This window comes from Mytilus trossulus, chromosome 10, assembly GCF_036588685.1.
Source record: "Mytilus trossulus isolate FHL-02 chromosome 10, PNRI_Mtr1.1.1.hap1, whole genome shotgun sequence".
Classification (NCBI taxonomy): domain Eukaryota; kingdom Metazoa; phylum Mollusca; class Bivalvia; order Mytilida; family Mytilidae; genus Mytilus; species Mytilus trossulus.
The window spans coordinates 31,077,484-31,097,611 of NC_086382.1; the positions used below are offsets into that span (position 1 = coordinate 31,077,484).

Below are 20,128 nucleotides of genomic sequence, written 5' to 3' on the forward strand. Positions count from 1 at the left end.
TTGATTTGATATATCATGACAAGTTACAGGTCAAATTCATTATTCAAGTTTTATGGTGGTACCTAACACTATAGGGAGATAAGTCTGTAAAATCACCTAAACGTTTTAATGACGTTGTGTTGTTAAGCTTCTCAATGATCAAAATTAGTTTTTGTCAAACTGCTATATAAACAGTGTAATTTTTCTGATAAAATGCTTGGTTCAAATTTTTTAAAAGTTTTATATTTTTGTCAAAGGGTCAAAGTAAATACTTTGCCAAAACTTTATGAAAATTAAACGAGCCAGTCTGTGATAAAACCATGCAAAATGGTCCAAATCCAAAATATTCCAATCAGGCTGATATTTTGTATTTTAGATACCTTATATGTAATAACTATTTGTGCAAAATATTTTGGAAAAATATTCAGCCATTATTTGTGTATGCCGAACATTCGAAAATTGATACTGATATACCATTTAATAAAAATGAAATTATAATACTTTTTAATATCAAACTAAGGTAGCAATTAGACAGTTAACTATATTAAATAGCCATGTCGGTGTTTATTCTGAATCAAACTGCAAACACAATACATCGTATGAATGAGGTTGAACCAAACAAAAATCTAATAAATGAAGAGGGTGTTTATTTTCTTTACTATTACACATGAATATAACAAAAAAAGACGTCAAGACATTGGACAAAATCCGATGAGAATTACAAATATAACATCAAAACTAAATACATGAATTTGGGATAGAAAAGTACCGTAACACATCTAAAATAATGCCAAGTCAAACTCAGCAAAAGAGGGACGAAAGATACCAAAGGGACAGTCAAACTCATAAATCAAAAATAACCTGACAACACCATGGCTTAAAATGAAAAGGACAAACAGACAAACAAAAGTACACATGACACAACATCAAAAACTAAAGAATAAACAACATAAACCCATAAACCCCACCAAACACTAAAGGTGATCTCAGGTGTTCCGGAAGGGTGGGTTGATCCTGCTCCACATGTGGCACCCGTCGTGTTGCTGATGAGATAACAAAACAGCAACAATCGGGAATAAGTCATATTCGGTAATTAAAAGATAAGACGACGTAATGTTTCCACAATCTAACACTTGGTAATTATATCCTAAGCTAGTTTGGACAAAGACACATCGTGTGGATCAACCAAATCGTAATGGTCTCCGTAATTGTACCGGGTGTCATTTTTAATCTGTCCTCATCATAACTTTGTTGGAGCAGTTTCTGCGTAAAATTAAAGAATTTCGCAAGGTATTTTCTTTTTGTCTTTTAGAAGGTTATGAATGAATTCTGCTTAATACGACTACAAAAACAGATCTTCCACTAGGGGTGCACAATTAGTACCCATTGTAATACCGACTGTCTGTTGAAATATAAATCCTCCAAACTCATCAAATATGTTGTCGATCAAAAAGTCCAGCATTTTGATGATATTATCTTCAGTATATTTTCTGGTAGTTTCAGTGTGGTTCTTCACAAAATATAAATTATTGTAACCCAGAACAAGAAATTTGTCTCTACAATTTCCATTTTTATAGAAAAGCTCTGTTAAATGTGATGGTGAAGTCGGTCTTTCCACTGAGCATGGAGAATAGTAGTGTAGAGCTTAAAAAATCAAAAATCTTTATGTTGCTTCAAAATTGCTAAGATTGTGATCAAAGATTAGCAGTAGATCTTTCGAACTTTTTGAAAATCCACATCTTGTTAACACCACTGGTATAATATATCTCATCACACTATTTTTGAAGCCCATCTTTAACTGTAGAAAGAAGAGTAATCAGTACTTAAGAAGGGTGTTCAGTCGAACATTTTGAAGGCCCAGCTATGTATCGGTATTTCTATGGAGTTTTGTGTATTTTAGGAAAAACTTTTATGATTTAAAAGTCAATGGTCAAAACAGTAGCCTTTTCATATCACATACCTTCTACCATACATCGGCACAAAAGGATGGGCTTTGCTCAATAATGAAGTTCGCACGGTTACCTATAATTGTTAATTCTTGTGTCAGTTTGGTCTGTTGTGGAGAATTGTCTCATTGGCAATCATACAACATCTGTTTTTCTTTATACTTAGACCAATGTAGAACTTAAAGTTGTTAAATAAACAAAAATTATAACACTTACAATTTACGGTTACTGTTATGCTAGCAACTCCAATTCCAACTCTATTTTTTACCTGACAAAAATAAGTTCCTCTGTCGTCTTTGGATGCATTAGCTACAATTAAGTTGAAGGATCCATTTGTTGAAATATTATTTTGTTCATAAAGAAACTTATACCAGTAAACACTGTCATGTGCGATATTACTTTCGTAATAACATGATAAGTTGAATTGCTTCCCTTCGTCTACATTTGTTGATGGACATACTTTGACATAAACCTTTGGTTTTACTGAAAATAAAAAGAGCACATTTTAACAACAACAAAAATGAGTCTCAAGCTGAATTCAAAAATAAAATTACATAGAAACTGACAAAATCAAACGTTATCAACATATGGAATTTTTGAGAAAAAAAATGTTGTCCTATTCCTAGCCAATTCGAGTACTTACAAAGCGGTGTGTTTCATTTGGTTTTATAGCAAGATAAAACTGCCATTTCTATGAAATTGGTGTATGCGGTGTGTTTGGGTATTTTCTTATTTTTAGCAACGTTACATCTATGCACTTTAATTCATCATGGTATTTATTTAGATTATTGATCTTTATTGATATTCATAATTGTAAAATACAAAATGTATACTCTCTGTATATAGACAATCCAAAAGAAATATATTGATCTCACTTAAATATAAAGACACAGTTAACGACCATGTGCCAACATTTTGAGTCGGAGATGCTTACCACATTATGTAATCTGATTATTAAAGGGACATTTACTGCACATGTTTTTTTATATAGTGGTCAGAGTACATAGATTTATTGCAATACGAGCTATAATTTTGATTAATTAATATGTAGGCCCATGTATTTAAAGTTTGTTTATAAATACAAACACAATTCAAGATTCTAGTTTCAGTTTAAGTTCATCTGCCATATATGTCATGCACTTCAAATCTTTGATCAACTATATAATATCTTTAGTTGATCTTTGTTAAGTAGGTTTTACTCAATTGTGGATATATATCATTAAGTGCTTACTACAGCACTTTACGAAAGTAAACAATCATTTAATGTGTTTTTTCATTCAAGAACTTAGATTTACTCGTTTTTTAATTAGAACAAAATTTCAACAATATTGTTCGAGTTGTATTCCAAAACGTTTGTAATGTATAATTCTATTCCCTTTTTCTAATAGTTATCATAGGTACCAGGCTTATATTAATTTGTGTTTTGTTATCACAATGGAGATTTTTTTTATTTATTTCAATTGACAACAAACTAAACCCTGAACAAGACACCAAGTATTTTCAATGTAAATAAATTATAAAGATATAAAATAAAATAATGATATGATATGACGCTTACAAAATAGGCGAAGGCTGAATGTCTTTTTCAAAGATGTATTTGTTATGTTGTTCCTTGCAAGACATGTGAAGTTTTGTCCATCGTTAGATTTGTTTGGAGTAAACTCGTATATTAACATTTTAGGTCCACCAACTGCTATCATATGTTGATCTGAAAACCATTTTAATGTTTCTGCTGGTATACCAGTGTTAACTGTACATTTGATCTTGAATTTTTCACCTTCGTTTGTAAAAACTTCTTTTAGATTTGTGCTATTTTGAATTCTCATATGTGTCGGTTCCTCTGAAAGTAATTTTCAATACAAATCGCATTATATAATTTTAAAGGACAAGAAAATATAAGTCGGAATAATGTTACCAATATGAAGTCTGGCTTAGAAATACCACAAAAGTAGAGATTATTCATTTTTTAATGTTTGGTCTCTTGAAAAGCAGTTAACTACTGTTGTCTTTATTGAGATATCAAATGTTTTAATCTGGAAAACATCCTGCAAATGATCTTGGATTCGATTGATATGGTTTAAAAATTCCTTCAAAATTCGTATTGAAAAACATGCATTAAAAGGCTGAAGAGCCAGTTGTGTCACGTTTAATGCGTAAATAATTATCGGTTCATGTCAGTTTTTTTGTAAGCCAAATTATCATTTTGTTTTTAAATCTTTCTGTCAAGCCTTTTTCGGCAGTTGAAAACAAGAAATACTGCTTTTTTTAAACCATAGTCATAAATAATACATACTACTTATAAAAAGTGAAATGTTAAAAAATTTGACGATTCTGTTTTCATCCAGCGTTTCACATGTATACGTTCGTTCATCTACTAAAGAGACATTTTGAATAACCAAGTTGTAATCATTCGTTATATTAATTCTCTTGTTTTTGTCATTTGCAGTCAGATCGAATGAATAAATAGTTCCTTTGAGGTCTTTCCAATACAATACAGGTTTCATTGGACATTCAACAATGGCTGTTAAACCTTCGTTCACATATATCATCGAGTGTGTGTCTGCATAAACTACAACAGAAATTATATTGCTTTATGCGTTCAAATTGGCTGTCATAACTTTATAATCGACCTGTGTGTGAATGAAATATTAATAACTTAGCTCTAAACATAAACTATAAAAAGGCAATGTATAGCAAAGCTAACATTTTAACCCAGTTCTATTTGTAAAGTAAGGGAGAGTATACAAACGCTTAACCCTTTTTGGCGTTTGTATTAATTAAAAACAAATGTGCAGGTTTGTAAAAATGATTTTCAAAAGCTATTTTGTTGAAATATTCTAAACATGAAGAGCAAAGTCTGCCATTGTAATGTTTACAATTTTGCGTTTACATGATTTACACAATCTAATAACTACTAAAAGATCTTCGATCACTATATTTGAGATGTATGATCATTCTATTTTTGTACGCTTATTTATACTAATATGCAGTCTCAATTGAAAGATTTAAACAATGGCTCATTTACCAGATGATGATATCATCAATATGCTCGAATTTTCAATCGATAAACATATTTTTAGTTTAGAGAATCGCTATAGCAACAGGCGATTTGTATTCTGAAAGGTAAGTCTTTTGCAAACCTACTTGTTAACGTGTTATTTTCCTACTGATGTTAATGTAATTTGAAGTATATTCATTCACAAATCTTTTTGAATATCATTCATAAGATTTTTGCAAAATTCTTAGTTTGAAGAACTCTATTACATAATCATATGTTTTAGAAAAAAATACCGATGAATTTTACCTTGTGCCAAAATATATATTGCTACGCACGCTGTAAATACACATGCCAATTTGTCCATTTTTGTTACTGCATTCAAAACTTGTATCCTAAAGTACACAAAATAGAAAATGAAATATTTATAATTCAAACATGTCAAAGACAATACGTGACACAGTAATGTAAACTACAATTATATAATTCGGGCGTTCGTTAAACTATTGGTGATGTTGGTTTCATGTTAATGAAACAGAAACCCAACCCATTTGAGTCAAAAGGCATCTTAGTGGCAACATAACCAGTTCAACAATTAAGAAATTGTACACAATGAGCAGACCTTAAATTGTTCTGATTCTGTTAAACTTTTGAATGAATTTGACGAAAAATTCAATGCCAAATACTTAAAAAAAATCAGATGAAAGATACCAGATCTCCTGTCAAGATACCTGTCTTTAAGCAGACACATGAATATACAAAACTTTTTAAGGCAAACTGATATTATAAGACTAACAAGTGTATTGTTTTAGTCCCCACTCAAATGAAAGGGTTTAATATTTTTATAGGGAGGGGTCGGCTACCCATGTTACACGATTGGTGTTGTTTATTCTACTCTTGTCTCGCTGGTTTGTTTTCTGTTTTTTTTGTCTCGTAAGTCTCATCATATCTGAATTGCAACAATCATTTGCGTTTTGTTAGAGATTACAAAATATTATTTACCTGCGTTTGAAAATAGCCACAAGGTTTAAATGTCAGAGTTCCTTCTGAAAATTACAAATCAGAAACAATGATATTTTAATGATTTTAATTGCGGAGCGGAAATATTTGTACGTTTTTCCTCACAGAACTATACGTAAAATAGTATTCATCGAAAATTTTAATAGATATCTTCCTTGTATATGATACACGATATAAAAATTTAATTTCCACAAACGCAAAAATCCTGTTAATATTTGTCGCCGTTTAAAGTTCCTATATCCTGTGGCAACTAGCAGTTGGTGACAAGAATATTTCAGTTTATACACGTCATACATCTGGTTATTTTCAAAATGATAAAATTTTATATTCAAATATAACTGTTATAATCGGTAATGTAATTGTCTACGACATGTATTGATACCTTTTAATGAACAAGTTGATTATTCGTATGTCATTTGCTTCACATTCTACAGCTGTGATCAATATTTTCTATATATGTTATGACACATATGAGTATTTGGACTATATGTGTATGGTCATGAACATATGTGTAAATATTCATATGGTCCGACCATGCGCGTAAGGTCCAGTTAATAAACAGTAGGAACTCTGAAAAATGTGTCCAATACATTTTGTTGTACTTAGTTTCTTAAACGAAATGTTTACTTATTCAATTCAAACATATTGTAATCACTGATTATAGATATTAATGAAATATTGTGAATTTTACTGAAAAAAAAAGAAATCATTATAAAATCATTTCTTTGCATTAAATTTTGATTCGTCTTACATTCTTGTACGAAACGCAGTATGTCGGCTTTTGAAAACAACTTCAAGCAATATTTAAACGAACTGTTAATCAAGTAGTCAATTGATTAGCTCACACGAATTTTGGATTTTCAAACCATTTTCTCTTCTATATTTTTTTAACTCATTTTGGTGTTTTAACATTGAACATTACTGCATTTTTCTTGTAAAACCCGATTTAATGACAGTTTGGAACAATAAAATATGTTCAAACTATCCATATCTCCTAGAAAAAGTGTGTTTTGTCCTTTTAAATCTTAAACTAAATGCTAGTAATTTTTATTAACATTTTGTGCCTGCTATATTTACCATCAACTAATTAATCAACATGTCGTTACTAAAGAGGAAGCCGTCAAACTCACTTTTTAAAATCCGAAATAATGTTGTTTGAATGCAACAGAATCTAAACTGAAATGGAATCTACCTACGTCATTTTAATTAGATATGATCCGAATTTGAAGCGTGCAAATTGTACAAGTAATGAAACATTATTTCGCTTTAAATTTTTATTCGTAACATAGTCAATCGAAGTGTCAATCAAAGGGGGCATCTAATTGACCAATTCAATTCAAGTATTGATCGATGTGCAAATCAAATAAGAAAAATTCACTAATGTTCTCTTTCATTTTATTTCAATACTTTTCTACTTTTTCCGCCGGTGGGTGTTTCTTTTGTATAAAACGCGTCGAGGGCACTGGATCAAAATATTTAAAGGCTCCATTTTAAAACGATTTTGAAGTGAAACAAAATCAAAAGATCTAACATTAGTAAATCATATTTAATCTGAGAAAGAAATTTAAATCCTGACTTCTTAAGAAAAGTCTGAACAATATTTTTTCTGACTTTTCCACTGCGGTTAATTCATTAATTTTAAGATTATTCGCTTGCTGTCAAATGTGTTTTCGTCGATAGCTTTCCAAATAATTCAGGAGATTTTGATGTAAACTAGTATATGACAAGATACTGAAAAATTTGAAAATTAACATCTTTATGTTTTTGAGTTACAAATTCAAGTAAGACGTCCATTTTCATTGCACTAGAATATTTGTTTTTAGGGGCCAGATGAGACCGACCTCCGAGTAAGGGTTTTTTCTCGCTGTGTTGACATATTTGTGACCTTCGGCTGTTATCGTCTATTATGTCGGGTTATTGTCTCTTTGACATGTTCCCTATTTCCATTCTCAATTGTTTTATTGTCTTTTTTGTTGTTGTTGGGGTGTAGATATACACGGCTACGTCCACTCTATGTTTTTTTTAGATGTTTTTTGTGTATACATCTGCTAATTTAAGCCTGACTAACTGATTTGTATAGAGATCTTAGTTTATACTGTTACATCGCTATCCTAGGTTAGGGGTATGATGGGATCCAGCTTATAATGTTGACCCCACCACATTATATATGTTTGTTCGTGTCTAAAGTCAGGAGCCTGTAATTCAAAGGTAATCGATTGTTGCTGTGTTACATATTTATTTACGTTATTTTTTTTCCATCTATAAGGCCGTTTGTTTGTCGTATCATTGTTTTACATTTGTCATTTTGGGGCTGTTTAAAATTGATAATGCGGTTAGGGTTTTGTTCATAGTTATAGTTATCTGTAGTTGTTTAAAAATACTTTGTCATTTTGTCTCTTGTGAAGAGTTGTCTTCATGACAATTATACCACATCCTTTTTTTATATTCACTGACCACAAGCGAATTATATTAACATTACTAAATATCCCGTAGTGGATAAATAAATAAAATATCTTAAAAAAGAATAAATGTTTTATTAGGTTAATAATTTTTCTCTGTAAATTGCCGTATTTATATTTCTACTTTAATTTCCGTTCTACATAGCAATGCAAAACTTAACGAAAACATTCGGGTTATGTTCTTCTTATACGGGTTCTATTCTTTCAAATTGTATGCCTAACGGAAGGGATTGTGCTTGATTTTGATACGATGAAATCAGTTTAATTGAGGTCTGGAGCTAGCACGACAGTAACCGATAGTAGTACTTTGTTATGGGAGTTCGCTCCTCAGTTTCAAAGTAATTAACTTTTCAAAACACTAGATTATATTGATAGGAAATTAATAAAGGAATCCAAAGAGCAAACAAAATATATAGGTCACTGTGCTTGTTTTCGAGATATGAGCCATCGAAATTTTGGCGGGAACGTATTCTCTCTTGACTTTTCATAGCTTTATCATTGACAAGTTGAAGTTCTGAAAAACTGTTAAAATGTTATTGAAATTTTATAAGAATTTTACAGATAGCTTATCATTATACATGTAAAAGATTTTCAAACCGAAAAATGGGGGTCACCGGGGAAATTTTTTAAAGGCATTCAAATGGATAAAACCTGAGGATTCCGAAAATCTGACAAAAATTCAAAACATGACAAGAAGGCATCCTTTATTTTTGTACTATTGTCATTTTCCTTAATTTATTTTGTTACTTTTTCTAACAGTGTACTCGGACTTCTCATAAACTCAGTTTTACTGCATGCATTGCTCTGTGTTGGTTTTTGCTACATTGACTAGGTGTATATGGTAGGCCTCCATTATCAGTGAACTAGTTCACATTTGTTTTAAGGGACGAGCTGAAGCACGCCTTTGGCATGTTATAGTGTGAGATTTTCTCCCCGTGTTGAAGACCCATTGGTAGCCTTAGGTTGTTTTTACTCTTTGGTCGGTTTGTTGACTCTGACATATCGTTTATTTGATTAAAAGTATAATTATCATATCATTTGAAAATACTTTAGCTAACGCTAAATAGGAATAAGCGTTAGCAGCAAACTATCGCTCTTATACCAATTATGACGTCAAAAAATAATAATAAAGAAACAAGTCGGCAAGTAGAGGGGCACAGTTTGTTCCCATTGGGATGCCGACAGTCTGTTGAAAAACACGTCCTCCGAACGTAACAAAAATGTTGTCAATCAAGAAATAAAGCATCTTGATAATATCAGTTTCAGAGAATTTTTTGTTTGAATCAGATTTATTCTTTACAAAGTAGGATGTATCCCTCCCTAAGACAAGATACTTGTATCTACGTTGGTCATTCTTTTTTATGAAGCAAAGTAATACCACCTCTTTCAATTTGTCTTTTAGTTTGGAATGTGGAATACTTGTGTAAAGAGTAGAAAAGTCAAATGTGTTAATACTGTTACAAGATGAAAGATAGTTATATTGTATGTACTCTAAAAGATTTTTAAGTATCCACATCTGATTCACGCCACCTCTAGAATAGGAAGTTTCACAATAACTTTGAAGGCCGTCTTTGATTGCTGATAGATAAGATGTTAATAATTTAGAAAGAGGTTTCGTGGAGCACTTGGAAGACCCAGCAATATACCGTTGTCTGTATGGAGACTTATGTAGTTTAGGTATCCAATACAGTGATGGAAGATCCAGTTCTTCATCTTTGGTTGAAATACCAAAGGAACAAAGAACAGACCTATGATTATCCAGGATTTCCTCTTTGGTAGGTGTCGTGAGGGTATATTTTGAGTTTCCAAGTGAATTGTCTATACCTAATTCGTTTATAAAGCACATAATGTAGTGACTTTTACAAACAAAAACGATGCTATTTGGAGCTTTGTCTGCGGGAACAAAGTGTACGTTTCTTAGAGATGAGAGGTTTTCTTTTAATTTTTGACAATTATGGCTCGAAAAAGGGAAACTAAAACAAATGTCATCGAAAGACGTTTATTTCATTGTCTATGGTGACAAATTTAAATCGTTAGTTTATCTACATATGTACACAGTTGGTAATCTTTTGCAATTTATGTTGATAGATTGTTCAAAATAAATTAATATGTAACAAAAAAACACAAAAAGGCATATAGACAAAGCATATTACTGTGAATTCATTAATATTCGTTGGATACTAATGTTCGTGGATATCTTGGGAACAGGAAAAGCACGAATTCAAATATTCAACAAATTACAAGTTTTACAAAGGAATATTTGCATATTATGTCAAAACCACGAAATCAAATATCCGCGAATGTGTAAGTTTTCCTCAAACCACGAAAATTGGTACCCACGAAAATAAGTGAATCCACAGTAGCTGAAACTAAAGAATGCAAAAAATGTACCATAGCACAATTACACAATGACGTAAGGTACAAAGACACGTCATATGTATCAAAGAAACACCTTAATGTATATAGATAAAGCAATTAGCAAAAAAGAAAGACAAGAGTACACATTTTTTTACATTTTTTATATCTACAGTACGACGGCTGATATCTTTCCTTGTATATTCAAAGTTCAACTCTCTAAACGCTGCTGGCTTAGATTTTTCCTCTGCATATACAGATGTTCTTAATGTATGTTATATCTGAAAGTAAACAATATCTTATGATTTAAAAAACATTCCTCATAAAAACTCTAACAGCACTGACATCGACCAAGTGGTTGAAAATTAACTCATCGTAAATACCAGTATCAAAATTCTATATTGGCACCAGACGCGCATTACGTCTATAGATTAAAGACTTATCTGTGACGCTTGAATTATAAAATGTTAACAAGTCCAATGAAAGTTTTGCCAAATAACGTTAAGGTAGTCTTTTCGGGAAGGAAACATGCCTTTTAATGTCAAACATTCAAAATTTTGTAAACAGTTGATTTATATGTATACCCAAACCATTTACAACTTAAGTCATCACAAGTGATGACCATTTGGGTGGTGATTCCTGTAAAGAAACAAAAAACTGTAAATCAACTCATTATAAATACCAGGATTGGAATTTTGTATTTGCACCATACGCGCGTTTTGTCTACCAAGATGCATCAGTGACACTCAAGAAGAAGCTTGAGAAGGCCAAATAAAAGTACAAATTTGAAGAACATTGTGGACCGAAAATTTTAAAATCTTTTCCATGATTGATTGATTGTTAGTTGCTGAACGTCCAGTGACAATTTTTTCATTCATATTCAGGACTAGAACAAGTTCACAATAAATACAACAGGTAGGTCTAGTCACAATAGAGGCTATTCAAGATGATGGTCGGGAAATTTGAACTACCACTGGAAAATGAGGGTATGTTGGATAGGGGCAGAAATTTTTCCTTGCAACAGGCCACCTTCGGACCCCTCAAAAAGTTGTTGCAAGGGTTCTTAACGTGTAAAGAGCGTGGCACTCTCTTTACACAATCTTTTACAAAATACAGATAAGGTAATTTAATCATGAAGTAGACAAGCCGTAATATTTCAAAAAACAGTTTTGTCAACAGTTAATTTATACTTATGACCATATCAATGATGATTAATGTCAACACAAAAGTGCAGACTATTAGCTGGTGATATCATAGGGGAATAAAACTCCATCAACAGTGGCATCGACCTAGTGGTTGTTAACAAAAACTCATCAAAGATACAAAGATTGAAATTTTGTATTTGCGCCAGACGCGAGTTTCGTCTACAGAGATTTATCAGTGACACTCCAAACGGAGGTTGAGAAGGCCAAATAGAAGTACGAATTTGGAGAGCATTGAGGACTGAAAATCGCTAAACCCTTTACCAAATACCGATAAGGTAATCTAATCATCCGCAATGATAAATCATGTCAACACAGAAGTGCTGACTACTGGGCTGGTGATATCCTAGGTGAATAAAAACTCTACCAGCAGTAACATCGACAGTTTGGTTGTAAATAAACTCATTATAGATACCAGAATTGAAATGTGGAATTTGTTTCAGTTGGCGTTTAATCTTCAAAAGACAAAAACAATCAAAACCAAGGAGTAAACAAAGACACTCACCACTGTGTGGCTCGAATAAAAAATAATTAAAACTGTCAATTAATAATAAAGTTGAAGAGCATTGATTACCACAAATTCCTTAAAGTCTTGTCAAATACAGCTACGGCTATCTATGTTGGTTTATAAATCATGGGATTTCTTTTAGAAATACGTTAATCATTGTCTTCTATTTTTGTTGTGGTTGTGATTGCTTAGTTTCTTTGTTGCGACAACTATTTTATACTATTTTTAATGTGACATAATAATTACACGCAAGATACATTCAAATACTCGAAAAAATACAACACTGACATCACAGTCAAAAATCAGACGCCTCTGTATGATTTTCCTTATTTCAATTCATTTGTATGCTGTGGATCTTACTTTGACGTCCATTTTCATTGAACAAGTACCAAATTTGTATTGCGAGCATTGTTATGTATGATAATATCTAAAACTTACTACATCTATATCGATGGAATACCATCCAAGTTATTAAAGCAATTGTGATTATGACACCGGTTACAATCAGGACAGGAATAATGTAGTTACCTGAAATATTTATCAAAACTGTAATTAATCGGATGTTTTAATACTTTTCATTTGAATGTTGTGTTCGAAGTTAAGTCTCTAAAACAGAAAAAAAAAGAAAATATGAATTAGTCAGAATTAAGTTTAAGATATTTCCTCACGCTTGCATTGATATAGAAATATCATATATAGTTATTGCCCTGAACATATTTACAAAACACATACACTAATTGTATTAGACATCGTTATATATAGGTTATTTCCAATCGTTCGAACTTTAGGTTCATAAGTAGAATAAATGCACAAAAAGGACCTTATCTCTGAATACCTCAAAACTGCATTTGGCCTACATATCTTTAATCATAATGAAAACATGTAGTCATAACTATAACATCTGTCTACATAATGATAACAGAACTTCCTGATACATTTTCTAATTTTGAGTTTGAGTGCTGAACAATATAATTAGCTTGTGCTTATACTCTCGACGGAAAAATTAGGATCATTTCCCTCCTCTTCTTATAGTCATATAAATCAGAGTTTCATCAGACACTTGTTAAAAACAAGAAGATCAAAGAAGCCAGATTGTTTAATTTTTCTTTCAGATATATATATATATGATGGGTTTTTTTAATTAACAATCCAAACTTTTCTGATTGAATTCCATTGATATATCCCCCAGAACCTGAACTTAACAAATCAACAGACACGGCTCCCTCTGTCTAATTTTAGACCTATACCTCGAATTTGACATACACGGTCATCGCAGTACAAGAATCTATAATAAACGAGACAAATTCTTATAGTCTTGTCTTTCATATTTGCTAATCTGCTTTTGTCTATATGTCATTTGGTGTATCTTTGATACATTTAACGTAGATCTGTACTTATTCATTTCGTAATTGTGCTCTGTTAAAACATTTTTGCATTCGTGTCTTTCGTTTTTGCCATTGTACTTTGTCTTTATACCTTTTTATGTTTGTTTGGTACATATATGGCGTGGCTCTGCACCTATATATCTTGTATTATGGTAAATATGTATATTTTTGTCTTTGAAAATAAACTGATCATAGATACCAGAATTGAAATTTTATATTTACGCCGGAACAGGGTCAAATAAAGTACAAAGTTGAAGAGCATTGTAGACAATGTATTTCTTAAAAGTTTTGCCATATACAGCTAAGGTAATCTATTCCTGTAGAAAAGCCTTAGTATTTAAAAAATTCTAAGTTTTGTTAAAAGTTTATTTAATATTATGAGCATATCAATGATCACTGTGTTCAACACAGAAGTGCTAACTGGACTGGTGATATCCTCTGGTAAATAAATCTCCACCAGCAGTGGCTTGGATCCAGTGGTTGTAAATTAACTCATCATACATACCAGAATTAAACTCCTACGCCAGACGCGCGTTTCGTCTACAAAAGACTCATCAGTGAATCAGAATTTTGCTAATAAGTTTGTTCTATATGTCATTTTGTGCTTCGTTGTTACATATTTGTTCGTTTTTATAGTGATTAAGAAAATAACACAATGTTGACTGATGTACCCCTATGTTATCACTTTACCTAGTATGTCTGTTTGATTTGTTTGCACATGGTTGTCAATAGAATAAAATTTGTTGCGACAGTCAAACAAGTGTGAGGTTTAACTAGCTTTTAGTTTAATCCATCCATTTTACAAAAGAAAATGCATAACCCTAGTCAGGAAAATGACAAATGTTATCAATTCGTTTGATGTATTTGAGCTTTTGATTTTGATTAGGGACTTTTATTTTTGAATTTTCCTTGTAGTTCAGTATTTTTTATTTTTCCTTTTTCCGACTCAATAAGCTCCATCTATTTTATGGTTTTATCAATTCACTTTTAATTTTCAACTGACATCGTACTTATTGTGTGCTGTATTTCTGCCGCGTATTGTCATTTTGGCAGAATTGTACGTTTCCGTATTGACTGTAAGTTTGGCAGGCTGTTGGACAAGGTTCAGCTCACAAGGTTTTTCTTAACATGTCCTGTGCCAAGTCAGGAATATGGCAGTTGTTGTCAAGTGGCCTGTTTGCAGAAGTCAGTGTGTTTTGTTCCATTGTTTGTCTCTTATGATTGATGTCTTTTTTTTTGTTTTGGTGTTGGACCCGGATTTGTTTCAGTTAAATGGGTTTATAACTGCTGATGATCTGCGGTAAACTGATATTGCCTTTATTTACTTTTGGTATGTAAACGATATTAAATTACATACTTTTACAATGCATATTGTTGTTTATCTTCCTCGCAACCTCGTATGTTTTTTGTCCTAGACGACAAACAATAGTAACTTTGTTGTCACACATTTTCCCTACTGCGTTAATGATGTACTTAGCATGTATCTCTTTGTACTTAAATTTAAAATTAGCTGAAGTGACATGAAAGACAACTTTCTGGACAATTTCCTAAGAAAAATAAAGGAAAATCACAATATAGAAATTCCTATGAAGTTTTCAATAGGAAAACAAGGTATGTTTTTCTATGTTGTGATGTTATGCTATTGTTTCAGAAAAAGGGAGAAGGTTTGGATCCATTAAAACGTTTAATCCCGCTGCAAATGTTTGCACCTGTCCTAAGTCAGGAATCTGATGTACAGTAGTTGTCATTTGTTTATGTAATATATACGTGTTTTTCGTTTCTCGTTTTGTTTATATAGATTAGACCGTTGGTTTTCCCGTTTGAATGGCTTTACACTAGTAATTTTGGGGCCCTTTATAGCTTGTTGTTCGGTGTGAGCCAAGGCTCCGTGTTGAAGGCCGTACTTTAACCTATAATGGTTTAATTTTTAAATTGTTATTTGATGGAGAGTTGTCTCATTGGCACTCACACCACATCTTCCTATATCTATTGTAAACAAAATTCTACTCTTTTACTAGAATTTGACATATAAATAAGACTTATCGCCGATTATTTTTATACAATTCGATACACAACAGGAGCCAAATTCGTACCATGATCAGCTTACCATTTCGGAGCACATGATATCCCAATAGTTTGTTGTGGGTGCCGGTTGTTAAGTCTTGCGTTTTCCGTCTAATATTGTGTTTGAAGACATTAACTAGTAGTCTTTTTGTCGGTGTTCGTTTTCGCAAGGGCATTGTCAGTTCGTTTTCGACATTCAAGTTTGACTATTAATTTAGCGCAGACATAATGTGGTGAGATTTATAATGTTTGTCATCCCTTTTTTGCTAAAATACAAACCGAAATATGGTGTGAAAAGAGAAGTTTCTTTTCAGAATTCATTAATAAAATAAAATATTTGATGGTTTCTGTTTAAATAAACAATACTTCTATCCTTTGTTTAGATGTATATACATATACATGTATATTGCTATTCTTTATATAACTAGTAGCATATTGCACCAACAATATCCGTTTTATATTAAATCTAAAAAATTGAATGGTTAAAAAGCAGAATTTGTGCAGTACATGGATAATATATAGCTTCTTCAATATTCATCTTGTATTAATATAATTTGAATACAACTAAAGCAGGGGGAATTTACAATACCTAATATGTGTACCATATACATTAGCTTACCCCCGAAATCACAGTACAATTGGGAATTGGGAAAACATTTTCCATTTTAACACTTCCTCTAATGATTCCTCTATCAATGTGTACCTTTGATGCAGAAAATAACGATGGATAGTCTACAATGCAAATTTTCAGACCCTAAATACAACTGTTAATTGCTTAGAATCATTGCAAAGTTACATACAAATGAAAAAATGTGTGTCAGTTTTATAAGACAAAATTATATGTTATAAGATAAAAACAAAGCCTTCATAACTTTACCTCGTTAAAATTTCATAAATTTATATCGAGGATCCATCAAAGTAATAAAACGAAAACTGGGTGAATCGCATACACCGAAAAGGTCGGAAAATAACAAATAAATACCTAATACTGCAAAATATGTTGTGAGTGAATGAGACATAGACATATTCGTTATGGTGATTGTAGGAATATGAAGGGTCCATGTCAGTCGTTCATTTTCTCTATTGGTGTATTTTTGGGTATATAGAAGACCAGTTTTAATGAAATTCGTAGTTTGAAAAACGTCATATGATGATGCAGAAGGTATGTAACTGCTGAGAATAAGGAAGTTGACACCTGAAAAGTTGAATTCATTTCTTGTGTCATTTGTTATAGTGAGAATTCGTTCATCTGCATGACATCGAGAAAAAGTATATGAAGTACACCTTCTAGTTTCAAGTAGTACATTAATTTCTAGAACATTTGGAATATATAGGTTAGGCTGTAGAAAATAACACAATTGACAATCATTGTATGGTATCAGCCCGGTAGTCATCACTACTGTGTTGGCATGAATCATCATTGATATGGTCATAATTATAAATTAGCTGTTTACAAAACTTTGAATTTTGAAATACTAAGGTTTTTGTTCCTCAGAACTACATGTTGATTACCTTAACTGTATTTGGCAAAACTTTAAGGAATATTTGGTCTATAATGCTCTTCAACTTCGTACTTTATTTGGCCTTTTAAACCTTTTTTTTTATTCACTGGTGAGTTTTTGTAAACAAAGTGCGTACAAAATTTCAATCCAGTTATCTATGAAGAGTGAGTCTACACAATGCATCTTGTGTAAGACAGAATATGTTAGGGCAAAACAGCGCAGTTCGAGGTAATGAACGTGATATCTATTGTCGGTGTCCGTAGTTGTTGTCGTCATGTTCGTTTAAATTTTGCACAAACCTTCAATGAATGTTTATAAATACAGTTACGCTAATACAAACATGCACATGCAACATACCAATAATTGTTTACTTACATAAATAATCATTTGTTGCGATGCGTTTAGAAAATGTCTTAGCTCCACACGAATAGGTGTAAAGATTTTCCATGTCTTTTTCATTAAATCTAAAGATTTCCAAGTCATAGTTTCCACTGATGTTATTTGAAATCATCTTGTATTTATTTTTCCTATACGACTCTCCATTACTACAGATAACGCTATTGCTTGGGCCAATACCCCAAGCTTTCCGTATGATTGTATCGCAAATTTCTTCTGAAACATAGCATCTTAGAACGACACTATCACCGAAGATAATATGGTCTGGTACTATCTCAAAAAACACTATAAAAAAGTAACAGCTTTTATAATTAACTATTTGTATACGCACTGTTGGATAAATGTGAACTTAAAACAAAACAAATTTATTTATAAATAATGTAAAACTATGATTTACTATCAATACATTTGTAATGAGATCTTTGCTCTAGATTGAATGTGCTGTTTGGTGTACAGTATGTGCCTGTCCCAAGTCAGGAGCCTGTAATTCAGTGGTTGTCGTTTGTCTATGTGTAACATACTGTGGATTCATTTATTTTCGTGGGTTTCAATTTTCGTGAATAAAGAAAAAAAAGACGTTTCGTGGAATACGTAAATTCGTGGATCGCTGATAACAGCAACAAAAAAAATAGATACGTAATTCGTGGATTTTTTTTTATTTAGGAGATCCTATAACCACCTTGGTTTGATCAATAATAAAATAAAACAAAAAAAGAAGGAATTAATTGAAAAAAATTTTGAATTGTCAAAATCCTTACTTGGTCATTCTAGGTTAAAGTGTTCATTGATAACTTCGATTACAATAATGGACAGAGACAACTAATTATTTATTTGTTTTACAATTTATAAATGCTTGTCTGAATTCTATAAGGCATTCAAAACTTCATGATTGAAAGCTCATTTCCCTAATTACGATATAATAAACAGTTATATAAGTATAAGGTGTGAACATAAATGTTCCAGTCATAAACAATATTACCTACGGGCATTATCCCCGTACTTAATTCTATTGATTTATAATCAGTGGTAAACCAAACTATGACACGGTAATTAACAACAGTTATTTTCCATGAACAGTTTTAATCAATTTTAAAAAGTAAATTATTACTGATATTCGATATATTTATTATAGATTTAATCAAAATACTTGTATCTTCTTTCAATAAAAAAAACCATGTGTTATGTTACAATGTCTATCCCTAGTCAACACTATACTAGAACTGCATAACATAACCGGAAATAAACATCCGACTCCATACACATTTCTCGGGATTATTCTTCGTTGAATTCTTAAATTCATGGTTCGGTGTGACCAACAAAACCCACGAAAATTGGTATACCAAGAATAAAAATGAATCCACAGTATTTGTTTTTCGTTCCTTTTTTTAAATAAATGAGGCCATTAGTTTTCTCGTTTGAATTGTTTTTCATTGCCTTATCGGGGTCTTTTTTTAGCTGACTATGCGGTATGGGCTTTACTTATCGTTGAAGGTCGCACGGTGACCTATAGTTGTTAATGTTTGTGTCATTTTGGTCTTTTGTGGATAGTTGTCTTATTGGCAATCAAACCACATCTTCTTTTTTATAGTATATCAGATAAATGAATATTGTTTAATTTATTAATATGTATTTCTATTTTACAAAATATACCTTTGATCTTGCTGACTGGTAAATAAACTCATCATAGATATCAGGATTAAATTTTGTATATACGCCAGACGCGCGTTTCGTCTACAAAAGACTTCACAGTGACGCTCGAATCCAAAAAAGTTAAAAAGGCCAAACAAAGTACGAAGTTGAAGAGCATTGAGTACCAAAATTCCTAAAAGTTATGCCAAAGGTAAGGTAATGTAATCTATGCCTGAGGTAGAAAAGCCTTTAGTATTCCAAAAAAAATAAATTTTGTAAACAGGTAATTATAAATATAACCATATCAATGATAATTCATGTCAGCACAAGAGTTGTCAATTTTCTTTCTCAGCGGAGTCGAATGATATGAAAAATCATCGCTATAAACTAAGGACGCACGTCCCGTTGTCATAAAATGAACAACGTCGTCATAGGTAAAATAACGATAAACAGATTATCATTGGTCATCTCAACTCGATTGCTTTCTGACTTACTGCCGTACAGGCTAAAGCAAGAAAATCAATCTCGCTGAGATAATCAACGGTAATCTTTAAATATATATATGGCCAAAGCGAAATCTGTATTAAGACTTTGCGTTAGAAAAGTGATAGACAAACAAATAATGTGTGTCGGTTAGGAGGACATTTTTTAACATTTTGTAGGTTTCATACGAATCCTTCCAAATGTT

General features: G+C 31.8%; 1 protein-coding gene across 1 annotated transcript; it reads right to left on the reverse strand.

Moving 5' to 3' along the window:
* Positions 1–10,527: 10,527 nt before the first annotated feature.
* Positions 10,528–18,089, reverse strand: LOC134686166 (uncharacterized). The gene is made up of 5 exons (XM_063545840.1): positions 17,791–18,089; positions 16,533–16,645; positions 15,207–15,396; positions 12,903–12,992; positions 10,528–11,035 (listed from the first exon to the last, which is right to left on the reverse strand). Exons 1-5 carry the CDS (start codon positions 17,924–17,926, stop codon positions 10,989–10,991), a joined length of 576 nt encoding a protein of 191 aa, XP_063401910.1. The 5' UTR covers positions 17,927–18,089; the 3' UTR covers positions 10,528–10,988.
* Between the last annotated feature and the right edge of the window lie 2,039 nt (positions 18,090–20,128).

What these genes read in the sequence shown, in the direction of transcription:
- LOC134686166 (XM_063545840.1), bottom strand. Translation starts at nt 17,926, where the DNA reads ATGATTTCAAATAACATCAGTGGAAACTATGACTTGGAAATCTTTAGA. An exon ending in ATTGTACTGTGATTTCGGGG is followed by an intron (nt 15,397 to 16,532) that starts GTAAGCTAATGT and finishes TATTTTTCTTAG; the next exon opens with GAAATTGTCCAGAAAGTTGT. An exon ending in CAACAATATGCATTGTAAAA is followed by an intron (nt 12,993 to 15,206) that starts GTATGTAATTTA and finishes TAAATATTTCAG; the next exon opens with GTAACTACATTATTCCTGTC.